Source organism: Homalodisca vitripennis, chromosome 2 (genome assembly GCF_021130785.1).
Source record: "Homalodisca vitripennis isolate AUS2020 chromosome 2, UT_GWSS_2.1, whole genome shotgun sequence".
Taxonomy (NCBI): domain Eukaryota; kingdom Metazoa; phylum Arthropoda; class Insecta; order Hemiptera; family Cicadellidae; genus Homalodisca; species Homalodisca vitripennis.
The window spans coordinates 218,863,101-218,878,252 of record NC_060208.1 but is presented as its reverse complement, the minus strand read 5'-3'; the positions used below and the strand labels follow the sequence as shown (position 1 = coordinate 218,878,252).

Genomic DNA, 15,152 nt, shown 5'->3' with positions numbered 1-15,152 from the left:
AAGTTATTAACAGCCAAACTATACCCTTAAGAAATGTTCGTTTGAATACTACTACTGTTAAACAGTTTTCATTACCTTAATAACATATTAATTTTTAGAAACTAATTTAATTGAAACAGTTTAGTTAAACAAAAAGTGCACAAATTTAAATGCAGTATATCGTGTACAAATGTAAAATAGAGTAAGATGCAGATGTGTACAATCACGTGTAAAATTTGCTTACGTATACAACACTTAGTGATTAGAGGATAAGCTTACGTTTTTCTTATCGTTTCTTTACACCAATACTCAGAGCCCACAAATGACCAAAGTGAGCGGTTATGATAAATGACTGAGAGAAAAGAACGGAGACTTTAGATAAATATTTATGAAGGTCATTACTGTGACGAAGTGGTCACAGTACAGTGTGTGGTGGATATGTGCTGTTTTTGGTCGATTGTATGTTGTAAGTCTTAAAATATCTGAACTTTCTACTTGAAATATCTTAAATAACTGTATGTAAACATTGTATTTAAGATATTCTTAATAGATAAAAATACGTTTTAATATAATGCGTTGTGTATACGATTTTTCTACCAAATTGAAAAGAAAATTGGTGTGAACTGTTCTTTCCTAAATATCTGAAATTATTTTAAATAAACATTTTTAAGCGAAATATGGCTGCCCCATAGTAGTCCCATTTAAGGTTTATTGTATGTTAAATATATACTAGACCAGGAAATAGCTTTGAAAATTTTACCTTTAAAATCTTATAGGGAAGCCAGAAAAAGCAATTTGCAGGGATAAAGTTTGTTTACAATCAATTTAATCTGCTTAAAAATTGCTAGGAAACATTATATTTCGTGTTCGAATTGGAAAGACGTCCATATTGGAGGCAATATGTAAAGACCATCGTCAAGTAACGAGACAATTTAGATTGCGGAGTTTGAAATTTTCTAAATCACTTTAGGTTACATCATGAACACTATAGGGTAGCCTAGTCTACATCATAAATCTAGAAAATGCTCCTATAGGAGTACTTTGAAGCATTAAATAGAACAACGAGACAGAGTGGGATGCCGAGATGTATTTTTCTTTCAATTCGTTCATCTTACGTCGCAGGTGATAGGGATCATACTATTGTTTATAGCAATAAAAATATCGTCTTGGAGTGACGGGTCAGGATTAAATATGGCGATAAGAATTTCTTTAATGAATATAATATAAATCAGAATATCTGTGAAAACATTCGTAACCTACATTATTGTTCCAAATAATGATCCTCTAAGTGTATTTTGAATAAGCAAGGAACAGGTTGGAACAACGAGACGAAACATAACGAATAGATACAGGTTTCTTGTAATAACCACAATTTAACTCTCAGATGCTAAGGAACATGTCGTTAATCAGGTTAAGCCGCCACGAGACTCACTGTTAGATGGGATCTAACAAAATACGTATGACTGAAGACATTTTTATAATAGCTATTGCTGCCACCTGAGCGTTCTTTAGGGTTTGGAAGGCTTTATTAGGAACATTATACACACTGCAATAGTATAAAATTGTATCTGCAGGCTAAGGGGTGGGAGGGATTAACGGAAGATCGCCGGGACAGTAATGTTAGTTGCCACCTACGCTAGAGCTTGACCGTGTCCGTCTTACTGTTTGGTACCGTCTAGGCGCAAACCTATTGATTTTTGTGTATTCGTTCGAAGTGGTTTTGTTGTCGACACACGTTTTAATATTTTATTAGTTTTTCTTGATTATTTATTAATTCTGAATTGTATTTTTATAACGATAGGAGCTGTTGACTAGGTTTAATTTTAAGTTTGATAGATATACCAGAACTGTTTGGTGAAATCCATGGTGTTATTATTGTCCGGTGGAGAAAAAATATGTACACTCAATTAATGTGACAACTGCAGATGATCCATATGTAAAGAACATGCTGCATCAACTGTACACAAAGCAACTCATTTCCACCGTAGACTAGTAATCTGTACAGTCCCAGCTAAATTTAAATGTAACTTTTTACACATTTTCGTGATTTATCAACTTTATTTGTAATGAACTTGATTTGTAATCCACATATTTTATAACAAAAACGTGTTCCAGTATGTCTACATGTTATGTGAAATTCTATGCAATGGATTTAACATTTAAATAAAATATCAGACTCTAATAAATTAATTATTTATAAATATAAATTTTGTATTTATATATATATATATAAAACAGTCAAATCACTTAATTAATTGACATTGAAAAAATTGGCCAGTAAAAATTGCAATACTAAGTGATAAAGTTATCAAATTTCAAATGTTAGATGCCAGATATACACGTGTCTACTGACGTGAACCAGTTAGACACACCTGGCGGGTTAATGGCCGAATAGTAGCATTACTGGAGGTAATATAAAAATACGCTCTGGAGCTACGTTCCCAATTTATTTTGGTGATCAAAATCACTGTAAGATAAAATTGCTATGAAAAGATTCCCAGTACAGATAAGTATCAGAAAAGAAACTTCAGTATGAGAACTTTGAATCACGACATAGGTCAACGATGCGGAATGAGATAACGAGATATAGTTTTCATTCATTGGTTATACTTTATACCACAGATAATAGGTAATGTATAATACTTCATGGTAATAGTCTTAGTGACGTCACTATATGAGATAATTGAAACATTAATGTCGTAGTAACGGGACAAAACTGCGTTTAGTAATTGGTATTTTGCAAATCATTAAAAATACATTAGAGTTTCTGTGTCTATGAGCGATAATCTCAGGATTCTCGAATATGGTGATCACACCACGGTATCAACTAATAATAATCACCTCTTTAGTACCGTTAGACGGAGGGAGAGAATTAGAGAAGAAGGAAAATATCCATTCTTGTTGAAGCTAGTTCGCCGCTAGGTGCAATAAACTATGCTGAGAGGTTTCTAATTGTACTTGAAACCTGATTAGGTAATCACATTACTTCATTAGTTTTAGTTGAATGTTACTGTTTAGACAATCAATGCTCGTTGTTTTATTATAGTAGTTAGCTATAAGACCAGTAAAATATAAACAGTACCGAATAGAAATTATGGTCTATTCAATGGGAGACTAAGTCTGTTCTACCAACAGAAATTGTAAAATAATTAGTTAAAATAAAGTATCCGAAATTATAACTAATTCAAGTAGAGACTGAACAGTTTCACAACTACTAAAATTATTAGAATATAGAAATATTTGTCTTAAGCGTTATTTAACTGGTTGCAGCTAAAATTAACGATTAAGTAGTAAAATTTAAGTAACCGAACAAACCAGTTAATTTAGTTTAGTTATTCCTACCATCAGCTTTAAACAATCAGCAAGGTAAGATGCAGACGGATAGTATATTACTTAAACATGCCACGGCAGTCGTTTGCACGCTAATACCTAACTAACTATGAGGTACAAGGCTATCTGTCTTAGGCGTTTTACCATTATAACTTCAAAATTACAAAAGCCTAATGTCTCTGTCAATAAGGCAATAATCAGTAGAAACACGTGCTCTTAATATAGCTTGTTTAGTTTAGGAGGAGGAAATATTTCCTAGCAAATACATAAATGATAAATTGCACTAAGGATTTAAATACTTAAACAGTTTACAAACAAGACGTATATTAATTTACGTAAATTGTGATTATTGTAAATACTATTAGGTTACCTATTATTTTAATAAACATCTGTATTTGATGAATAAAATGAAAGTCACAGTTAATGTGGTGGATGAGGAAATAATAAGATTAAAATAGACAAATGCAACATCAGATTTCTATTGAATCTGAACATTAATAACACTACTAAATATTTTAATTTAAAAAAGTATAATTTATTTTTAGGAAATATTTTTGTAATTAGGCAACGGAAGTAACATGATAAGTCATTAAGATAGTGAGACAGCTCGTGTTGCTGTAACAAGTCTGTATCTTATCAGAGCCCTCCCTGCTTTGCCTCATTAGAGGAGGTGTAATGTCGGGGACGTGCTTGTTTCTTGTCTAACATGTACGTTGTTACATTTATAGTTTGGACGAACTTTTATCAAATTCAAAAAGATTTTTCTTTCGTATCACTAGATGCAGTTGAGCAGGTTAGATAAAATAGTATATATTGTAATTTTATTTATTTGGCCAACGGTGTGCCTTTTTACACATGTTAACAGTGTGAACGCAAATTATATAATAATAATTCTTCTAATTATGAAACTTAAAAATAGACATTTAGCAATAATAAAGACAAAGTAGGACTTTATTGTAAACTAAAATATTGAATACAAAAATAATGAATATACCCAAAATAAATTAACATAAAATAATAAATGAACAATGGCATAATAACTACAACAAATAAATATGGAAATACCAGCAGTCAACAACTAGGCAATGAGAATAGAGTCTGTAATCAGCTGTGGCGGAACGTATATATTATTATTATTTTAAAATTTTTAGCACAGACCTCTTTTCTAAATGAACGGAGTAAATTTTAACTTGATATAGCTAGACATTAAAAAGGTTTGACGTTACATTTTATTTATTTAGCGATTTGTCCAAGTTTATTGAGTATTGCTATAAGAAAGACATCATTTATATCGGAATTGAGATTGTTGTACTTTTTTCAAATGGATTCACTTCTGGGACAATTTTAGCAGCATTTTCAATTTCATAGAGTTTATTCACGACATAATTCACCCCCAATATAAATTGTTTGATAACTATTTATATTCAATTCAAATAATTTTCGATCATGTAATGTTCAATCTTCATTATTTTTATATATTTTGATAAATTTTATTACGGATAAATCTTTTTTTATTCATGTCAAAAAGGAATGTGCAATGTAACCAACTATCATCTGTAATCATCGAAATCGACGGCCATGTAACAGTTTCTGTAAAGTATAACTCTTAGTTCTCTTCTCAGTACGTACTGTCTTTTAATATTTTTGTAATATTTAGATACGAATTGTGCCAAACCTATGTCTTCCAAATAATCCGGTATGTACACACACATGTACACGCGCACGCGCGCACACACACACACACACACACACACACGCGCGCACGGGCACACACACACACACAAGAATATAACCACTAGATATTACCAACAACTGTATTACCACAAGAAGTGTGGTAATATAGTTATACGTACTAACATGTAAAAAATGTTTTAACAGTTTAACAATATACTTTCTCAACAAATAAAAACGACAGTTTTAAATACCCAATCTGGTTCGATTTCCTTCAAGTAATTAGCCTGACTTTATAATTTACTTTACAATCTTTATTCAGCTTATAATATGCAATAAAATACCTCTTAACACTGTATATCTTGTAGAAATATATAAATAGTTAGAATAAAAAGTACATTCCACAGTAAGAACAGTGCATTTACAATAAAAACTAATACGGAACATGTGGGCGCCTGGCAGTTATGGAAGTCCATGATATATGGCAATTGTTGCTTGTTCCCTCATAGTTACAACGTTTTACTTTTATGTTAGGCAGTTATTTGCCCATCTCTGAATATTAAATTAGGCTTTATCTCTCGACACTGCAAATTGTCTTTGTAATACAATTATTCAATTGATTTAAATTAAATTATCATCAAGCAGTCACTTCTGAGAAGCAGTATAAATTATTATTAAGCCCTAGGAAGCGAATGTCAGTTTGAGTCTTACAAACGAATGGCAGTCAAAGGGATGAAGTTACAGTTAAGGGCTTATTAGGCTCGTTAACATATTTTACCTTTGATGATTCTTGTTCATTAGCTGGAAGTGATGCTCTGCTCAGGATCAGATACCGGCGCGTCGATCGCTTGTAACGACGAGAAATGTTCATTCCGTCTTTTTGCTGAAAAAACAAATAAAATGCTAATGGGCATAAGTGATGTTACGTTTTAATAATATAGAACGGAAAAAGGAAATGTGAGGAAAGTGTTATGTCAAAGGTCCCTACGTGGTGTTCATGACAGTACAAGTATCGCCTAACAAGAAAGGTTTTAACTATAAGAATGTCTGACGATAGCTTTACTGTTTATCGAATATTGGTACTATCCTAGTTATAGTCTGTCACTCAAGAGTCTGGAAAATTGTTATTTTCACGTTAGAAACAGAATATTATTGGGATAATGAGATAGTATTCCCACAAGTGGTGAAATGTCAGTTGTTTATTGTGTTAGTAAATTATTTAAAATATTTAAAAACCGAACAAGCAGCACTTGGGAGCTTAATTATTTATAGCAATACTTCACACAATAAACAAATAATACAGGTGTTGGGCAAATAACAATAGCTGTACAATTATCATTCATTATCATGCCAAAATGTATGTCACCATTTTATCTAAATTGAAAATTTTAACGGTATTAGTAATACATAATATTTTCAGAAATTAGTGATTTCATGATGATACTGCCTATTTCAATATATTTGTAAATATATTATTAAACATAGATTTCTGTGAATAGTTCTAATTATATTTTGGCACTTTTACTAAGGAATAGCCTTCATTTTATATCAATCATCAAAACAAAACAAGAGTATTTAAAATTATTTCCATGTTAACCATTTTATCTCTAACTAAACTGATGTAGTTTTTTACAGTAAACTATTGCTTAATTATGTTGTATTTAACTTATTTTTTCCATTCCAAATCAACAGCTGGACTTTTACAGTATTTCTGTTGAGATTGTGGGCCGACTCATGAGAGAGAGGTGCTGTGACATCCAAGGATCAATGTCCTTAGTCCAGAAACGTAAGTGACAAAGGCTCACACAGATCCTTGCTTTACAAAGGGATTTACAGATTTGCCTCGCAGTATGACAAAAGTGGTGTCAAACGTGTTCTTATAGACATAATTATTACATCCAAGCGCCTACTTTGACAGGGTGTTATAGTATTTAAGGTGGAAAAATAACTAAATATAAAATTTGTTTTAGAAATATTTCAGATTGAATTATTGTAATTTTTATTTAAATTGGTTACTCAAAGAAGTGTTAGACTAACTACGTTGATACAGTTTATTCTAACTTGATAAAGCTCCTTCCACTTATAAAATCGGTATATATCTCGCCAATACGTTACTAATTTTCCACATTTATAAAGCTTATAGATGGAGTAGACAACAACATCCGGAATCTCTTCAACTGAATACCAAAATTACTAGAAAGGAGGCAAGCATTGTTATTATCAGATGTGAGACTAGAAATTAGTGAAGACCTCTCTTCATGTATTTTTTTCACTTCCAAGAATTTCATTGTGTTTCTAACATTTATTTATAAAATGTAACTTATATGTATCTAAAGTTATTCAACAAAACAAAGATATACTGTTAGTTATAAAACCTAATAGTATCCATATCCCACCACAGACACAAGTAAGAAAGTTCATTTTTCTATGGGTAAGTTACAATGTGTCATTTAAATCTTCCACTTTACCAGGAAAGTGCGCTACCACTACATTAAATAGTCCTTACTTTTTACCATTCAATCATTATGTTTTTGTATCATATAAAATAAACAACTTCCCATATGATCAGAAGACCAAATACCTGTCAAGGACTTTTTTTACATTCATCACATTTGTATAAATGGCAATAGCCGAATTCAATTTCAATTAAACAATTATGTATTACTCGGGAGGCTGTGAATATTTAATTTGTGTCTACCTGTCTGTCTATTCGATATCTCGAAAAGAAACTGTCATATAGACTTGAAATTTTACATGAATCTTCATTTCTTTATAAACAACACAGTTTGATGGTGGTGCATGTTACTCTATAGAATTTGGCCGAGCAAGAGCTAGTATTTTTACATCACCCTTATGAGTAAAAAATATGGCAGGAAGTAAATTACATAGTAAATAAATTTAAAACGAGCTGTTTTAATTCATATGAGAATTAGAAAATTGAATCTATTTATTAACACATAGGTTATTCATATAGGAAACAAGTAATCGTGTGTAAAGTAAATGTTGAAAGACTTTGAAAAGATTTAATTTTAAACCACTCTTTTGGGGGTGTCAAATCAATACCTAACTGTAGCGTTTACTATTTAATTACTGGTAAGAGAGCTCATAGCATAAATATAGAAACAAGTCAGTATTTATGTCTATATTCAAATCATGTGGCTAAATAAAGTTTTACCTATTGACTTTAAATGTTATGTGACATTTTATTACTACATAGACAAAAATGAGTTCTACGATAGTATGTGTTCAACCATCACATAATATGATGTGACTATATTATATACAAGCGTCATTGAAGCCTATCACACAGTTGGCTGACATACTTTATCTATCTGCAAGAACTATTGAGGATGGGTTACCCAACATGCGGTGTGGAACTAATGCCTTGTAAATTACTTACTTGTATATTTATTTTTCAATTTAATTTCTATTTGTTCAGCGTTTGTGACGTACATGATTCCAGATCACAGTCACTGATAGCAAACCGTAATTCGTTGTCTGTTGAAGAAGATCTAGTAAGATCGAAACAATAACACATTGGTAAGGGAAGTAAATCATTACCAGGATATTCCAGTAGCTCTGAACGCATTCCAGTATCGATATGTATTACTTGAGGGTAACTAAGGAAGAACAAATTCTTTCTGACAATTATGGTTCAAATTTATTACTGCAGTGCAATAAATGTTCCGTGTTCAAAAGAGCAATGCTCCTAGTGTTGTGAATGACACGATTCCTAAATTATTCAGTTCACACTGAATTCCGATTTCACCAACTCACCGATATCAGGTTTCAGCATCAATTTATGAGATATTGTAAGATTATTCACACTAAAAGAGTAGAGAGTGAACTGCACTGTTTGCTCACTTATTTGACCTTTCTCACTACTGCTCAAAGCACAGTTTATAACATTGTTTAATAAATATAACTTTAAAGAAAATGTGTCCTTACCATCTGTGTGTGCTGAGTATTCTATAACTAGAGTTTTTATGTTTATATTTGATGTAAAGTCATTTCTTACTAAGAACTGTTGCTCGATTTAGTCCTTACAGGCTAAAGTTCTTACAGGTAGAATATATAAAAAAGATTTTATATATACTGAATATTTACTTGCATATCAATTTGAACCCGTCAATGAGACATTGCTGTTTGCAGTAATATAGAGTACCAAAAGTTACGTAAGTGATTCCAATATTCTGTTTAGATAATGGTTAATCGGTAAAGGTCATTCAAAAGTGATTGTGATAACAGTATCGGACGGAAACTCGGCCAACTAATCAGCGAGTTGCCCGTGAGTGAGGATGGTAATGGCCTTGTACTCGTTACCATCGGTAAGAGAGTTGAGTGTACGGTGTTTGGTCTGTATATTCATCTATGGACTTACAATTACGATGGCAACTGGATATTACTTTACAGGTTACTTGTTACACTGATTAAATTTAAATATATAAATATTAAAAATAATACCTTTCGTACGTTTAAATTGGGCTATTGATTATATAATATAGTAATGCATTTAATTGAAAACTGTTTATATTTATTTGTAAAGTTTAAAAATAGGTCTTTGAGATGAAATTGTACCGTGTTTCTAGATATAAACCTGATGACATCGCAGTTGGAAGACAAACCGTTCCATATCAACTCTTCACTAGAGCTAATAATAATTCAAGTTTGATTTATAATTTATAGGCTAACTTATTCCGTACGGATGTAGTTAAGATAACACAATAAGTGTGTTTAGTATAATATTGTTTGTTACATTATTAAAACTACATGTTGAAATGTATTCACTCTAATTTTCAAAAAAGCCTAAAGTAAGAAATTTTATTTTTACATATGTTCATTTTTAAATACTATGATATGGTTTCGAAATTGGAAACTTTTAAAACGTTTTTTGAAATATCGTAACAAAAATGAGCCAAATGGTATGTTAGGTAGGGTGATGACGATTAATGCCTATGAACATTCTGTTGCTATGAAATATAATCAATCAAAAATTCAATTTCATATTTTGTTAACAATGTAAATAACTGGTTTGTTCTTTATCTTCATTATTTCTACGTTTCTCTAAATAGTATTGGATAAAAAACGCATAATGCGTTCAGGCTGTAAAAGACAACACATTATTATTTCGAAGAATACGACATAATAGGAACAAAACAAAAACAAAAAACTGGGATTGGGACTAATATCCCTTTTTGTAATAAGTTTGAAAAACTGATGAGCTATACACTACATTGGCAAATATCGAGTTAAATGCCTCATATAATGTTTTACCAGAACTTAAATAAGATTTTTCAACAGTTAGTGTGTAAAACCCATAATCTTAGACATTTTTGAAAAATATGCATAATTTTCACCTATTAACAAGTTCGTGAATGAAATTGAATAATACTTTAATAATTAAATTTGGTAATTTTCAAAATTTATTATTTTGTTACATTCCTAAATACATAGTTTTAACTTTGATATACAAGGAAATGTTTAAATAGAAATTGTAGTAATAAATCAAATTTTCAACTGTTCTGTTGTATAATGCTGTTCTGTGGTAAATATATTCAAAATAAATATATTTTTTCGTACAGGCCAGCTGGGCCGATGCTTTCAGAGCCTGCAAGTCACTGGGCATGAAACTTGCTGCTATCAACAGTAAGCAGGAACAAACACTTTTGGAAAAGGTCATGGATCAAAAAGGTAAGTTTAAGACTCATAATAAAAAAAAATATAACCACAGAAATTCCTTTTTCTTTAGTAAGAAGTAAGGAATAACAGATAATCACCCAACGACTGATAAATATACGAGACATATGTGCATAATAAAAGGCAGTTTATTTAATAATTGAAATAATGTTTCAATTTAGTTTTTCACGTGTTTAATAGTCAAAACATATTTGTAACGTAACAAAATATTTAGCTTAAAAATATAAACATATAAATTTACTGAATTTAAGTAACATATGACGCATGTAATATGCAATAATAAAAATAGGTAAATATAGTTGTAATTTTTTTTAAATCATAAGAATATGTGGGAGAATGTTAGGTTACGTATGGTAGGTTCGGTTAGCTTATATTAGGTTAGGTTTGTTTCTGTTTCGTTACTTTAGTTTAGGTAATATTTAGGTAGGTTAGGTTGGTTTGGCTTACGTTAGGTCAAGATAAGTTAGTTTAGGTTAGTTTTCTTATTTAGTAGACATGTGGTTAAGTAGTAAGAACGTTTGTCAGTTTGCCGGTAGGATAGATTAATTTAAAGTATTTTATGTTATGTTAATTACATATCTTTACCATATCTTTCATAATGCAGGTTAAATGACAGAGATGGTTAGGTGTGCAGATCTTTATGGTTTATGGTGGTCAGGTAATCATGTGGCCTGATGGACAGATGTTCCGATGTCTTGATGGTTTTTTAGTTATTTTAGGTTAGTTTATTTTATAATTCAAATTGCGTTGCTGCTTTCTTTCAGTTATGTTCGTGTTTTGTTACGTAATATTATAGTTATATCTATTTATTTATTGTTAAACTGTCATCAATGTGCTTTTACGACACTTAATTTAGATGTTTGCTATAGATTAAGACTTTCATAGTTTTCACTGTTTTATTATTTAAATTTTAAAGGCATTTATTTTACGTTAAACTCTATATTTTGTGTTTTAGTCCCTAATTTTGAAAAAATAATTTTATATAACAAACTTTACCTTATCCTTTATTTAAATATTCTACTATATGTCATGGGTTAATCCCGAAAATTTGAGATTGGTATTTAAGACCTATTCTCTTATAACATGATTTTTCCTTAAATTAGATGATTTAGTCTTATGTAATGTCTCTGTAAGTTTTTTAGGTGGTTTACATTATGATTATTTTTACAGCTCTGACACTTCTACTACTATGCTTAGAGCAACCATATCGGATTCACCTGGTATATAATAGCTGAATTAATTACTTAGGCTGTATCGAAAATCCAAAAGACTTACTAATAAGCCATAGATCCTTATGTATTTTAAAACTGCTCTTACAAGTCAGTATATAGTTGAATTTAATGTTAGATATCTACAGTCAAATTTAAACTTTTTTACTTTCAAATATTACTAATTTGTATTGCAATATATTTAACATAAAACTACTATTATGTATAATATACAAAAATATTTTCAGTTCCCGGGGAATTCGTAAGGACATCAGGGCGAGCTCATAAACACAAGGGCAAGGACAAAGATAGCCATAGACAACTCTGCAGCCGCCGCAGCACACATGACATCTACTGGAAGTCGATCGGAGCAAGAGTGTGTTACTCCAACTGGGACACAGACGAGCCGGATGTGTTCGGCGAATACCGCTGTCTGGCAGTCAATGACGTATTTAAATGGTGGATTGGCGAGTGTTCCGACAAGATGCATTTTGTTTGTGAGTTAAGTAATAAAAACAGTTGACTTCAAAAGTTTTGCATTCATAAATGTCCTTGTTAGCTCTTGGTAATAGGTTTATTTACAAGATGGAGCTTAACTGTCGAGTAAAAATATTTACTGGCAAGGTTTTATGAAAATATAACATAACCCTAAAAAAATCTTTAAAGCATAACTCATGTTTCATGTTTAAAGTACGTAAATCTTTATGCTGTATACAAAGGATGCCATGATTAATTAAATATGTCGTTTTTAAATACAGGAACGTATAGCGAGTCGATCATGTCAGTATATTATTTTAGTACAGGACAAATAATGCCACATAAAGTTTCCTGAAGAATCGTCATAGTTCTTATGGGGTCTAATAGTTGAGATTATTGATACATATTTTATTATTAATAACTGACTAAGGCCAGAGAATTTTTACGAATTAATTTAGGTAAGATACCTTATTTATTTCAATAATATCCACATTACAGAAATAAATATGACTTTTGACTATCAAAATATCAAAATATTTTAAAATTTCACACTAATGCGGTGAAAACGTAAAAATCTACATGTTATCAGGTCTATTCTAACTATATTTAAATCACAGCATAATTAGAATTTTTGACTTAGTGTACCAAAATATAACAGTAATGTTACTGCGATGCAGTAAACGCGGAGAATATAGCTATAATTTGGCACTGCGGCTAAAGTCAAAACGTTCCATGCTATAGATAAAAGCTAATAATCAATAAGGTTATCATTCAAAATTATGATTAAACTGATCTTTTATAACAATAATTATAATATTAAAATACAGCAGCACGGGTAAGCTTACAATCGCAAATATTGTATCTCCGGTACATCTACCGTTACCATTGTTGCAAAATGGTATATTGCAGTGGGTACGGCGGTCATCGCGAAATAACGAAATTAAGGAACGCCGAGCGTGGCTGCTGCTTGGATGGGTGACCGCTGAGCGATCCTGTCCTTGCAAAGCATTCTGACAGACTGGCCTTTGCTGGTGGTTCTGAAGTCATATTTAAACCGTGGTCACCAGATTAATTGTTAGAGAGTGCATCTTAGCCCTAACTTTGCTTTGTAAAATAAGGCATTACTTTACTTTTATTTTTACTGTTATCACAGCTGATGTATTTTTTCCGATTGACCTGTTAATTAATAAATAACTAGTGGTGAGAGAACGCTACAATTCTAATAACACTGAAAATGAACACTTAAATTATCCTTCTATGCCTATTTAAACCAAAATAGCGTACATGTCATGGACACGTAGAAGCGATTTATATTTATTTACAAAATACACAGTTTACAAGGATTTGTAAGACTTTAAAAATAAAAAAATCAGGAAATAAAATCGATATATCATGTAATGTTATTATTTTAAAGCATTTATAAACAATACAAATTTCAAAACATTTATTTGGGTGATAAATCATATTGAATCAACCATTATCAACATACTCCGCACATACTTAGTCTTTATATAAATTCCAAAATTAACGAATCATTTAAAGTATGACAATTACAATAAAAGCGCCTGCGATAATTGAATATTGATGATGGCACCATATTAGTAGCTACAATCTACATTAATACCAGTAGTTACCGTTAGGTGGATAATATAATTATGGTTATTATTTATGCATACAAGAGATTGCACTATTCATGAAACTATGCATTATAAATGTATCATTGTCTTGCCAGAGACGTGGTTCAATGGACACACAACCAGTAATTCTATATTACTGTAAACACTCTGTTCATAAACAAGAGATATGATACCACTTCTTTTACCATTTTAAATTACGCCTATTAGCTTATTTGGTTGCTGTACTAAAAAATATGTGTTCTTTATGAAACAGGGGATAAATGTGAATAAATTGTGTCGGACGATTTCCCAAATATAAAACGCTCACTTACATTATAGTGTTGTTTTTATAGAACATGAAATAAAACATATTCTCTCAGAAATGTCTCAATCTAACAATTTATTAATAATAAAGCTGTTAAACTTGCTCTGAGGGAGTGCTCCAGACCCCAGCTTGACTGGGAAGTGCGGAAGATTCCCCAACTGCTTGGTGTTTGTCGGAACCCACACCCCCATTTGGTCTTGCTAGATACGCCTATACTTGTGATTTAGATCTTCTAGAGGAGTTATCATAGTTTACTGATCTTTACAATCTCAAGAGATATGTTTATCTTGTGCCACCGAGTTTTCTCCGGCTGTACAAGCGAAAACAAACAAGTGCACCACAATGATGGCAGCGAAAGAAAAGCATCTTTTAAAATAGTATAGGGCATTTAAGTATTTCAAATTCTAGAGGGCCTAATGTAGAATACTTGAGAGAGGTAATAATATTACAAGATGAAATTGGAGATAAGGACGGACAGATTGTGTGCGGGCCAGTAATATTGACCTAGACTGACTTGATCCGTTTTCTGATATTGTTAGGTATCATAAAGTGAACATCGCCTAACCTAAACAACCGCACCGTGCTCTGATTGGGTGGAATCCGAGTTTTTTTTCAAATGCTTCTAAAGGAGCTTCACCTTAAATACTGAAATAAACAGTAAATTAACTTATGTAAATATATGCTTACTAAGAAAATGTCAGCATTAAATCCTGTATATATGCGTTATCTAACATATATTGAAGCCACAGGCATCTTGCAAAAATAAGGATATTTTCTTTGTATCAGTCAGGTAAGTCGTGGTCATGTAAAACCCTGTATGTGCTATATGTTTGTCCGGATCGTTCACCA

General features: G+C 31.3%; 1 protein-coding gene across 1 annotated transcript in view; it reads left to right on the top strand.

Moving 5' to 3' along the window:
- LOC124356003 overlaps window positions 1-14,530 on the top strand; it is a 210,295-nt gene extending 195,765 nt beyond the window's left edge. The window contains exons 8-11 of the mRNA XM_046807148.1: window positions 9,570-9,646; window positions 10,563-10,671; window positions 12,134-12,382; window positions 14,394-14,530. Of these exons, the coding sequence (XP_046663104.1) occupies window positions 9,570-9,646; window positions 10,563-10,671; window positions 12,134-12,382; window positions 14,394-14,530 (572 nt within the window). The remainder of the gene's footprint in view (window positions 1-9,569; window positions 9,647-10,562; window positions 10,672-12,133; window positions 12,383-14,393) is intronic.
- The last annotated feature ends 622 nt before the right edge of the window (window positions 14,531-15,152 follow it).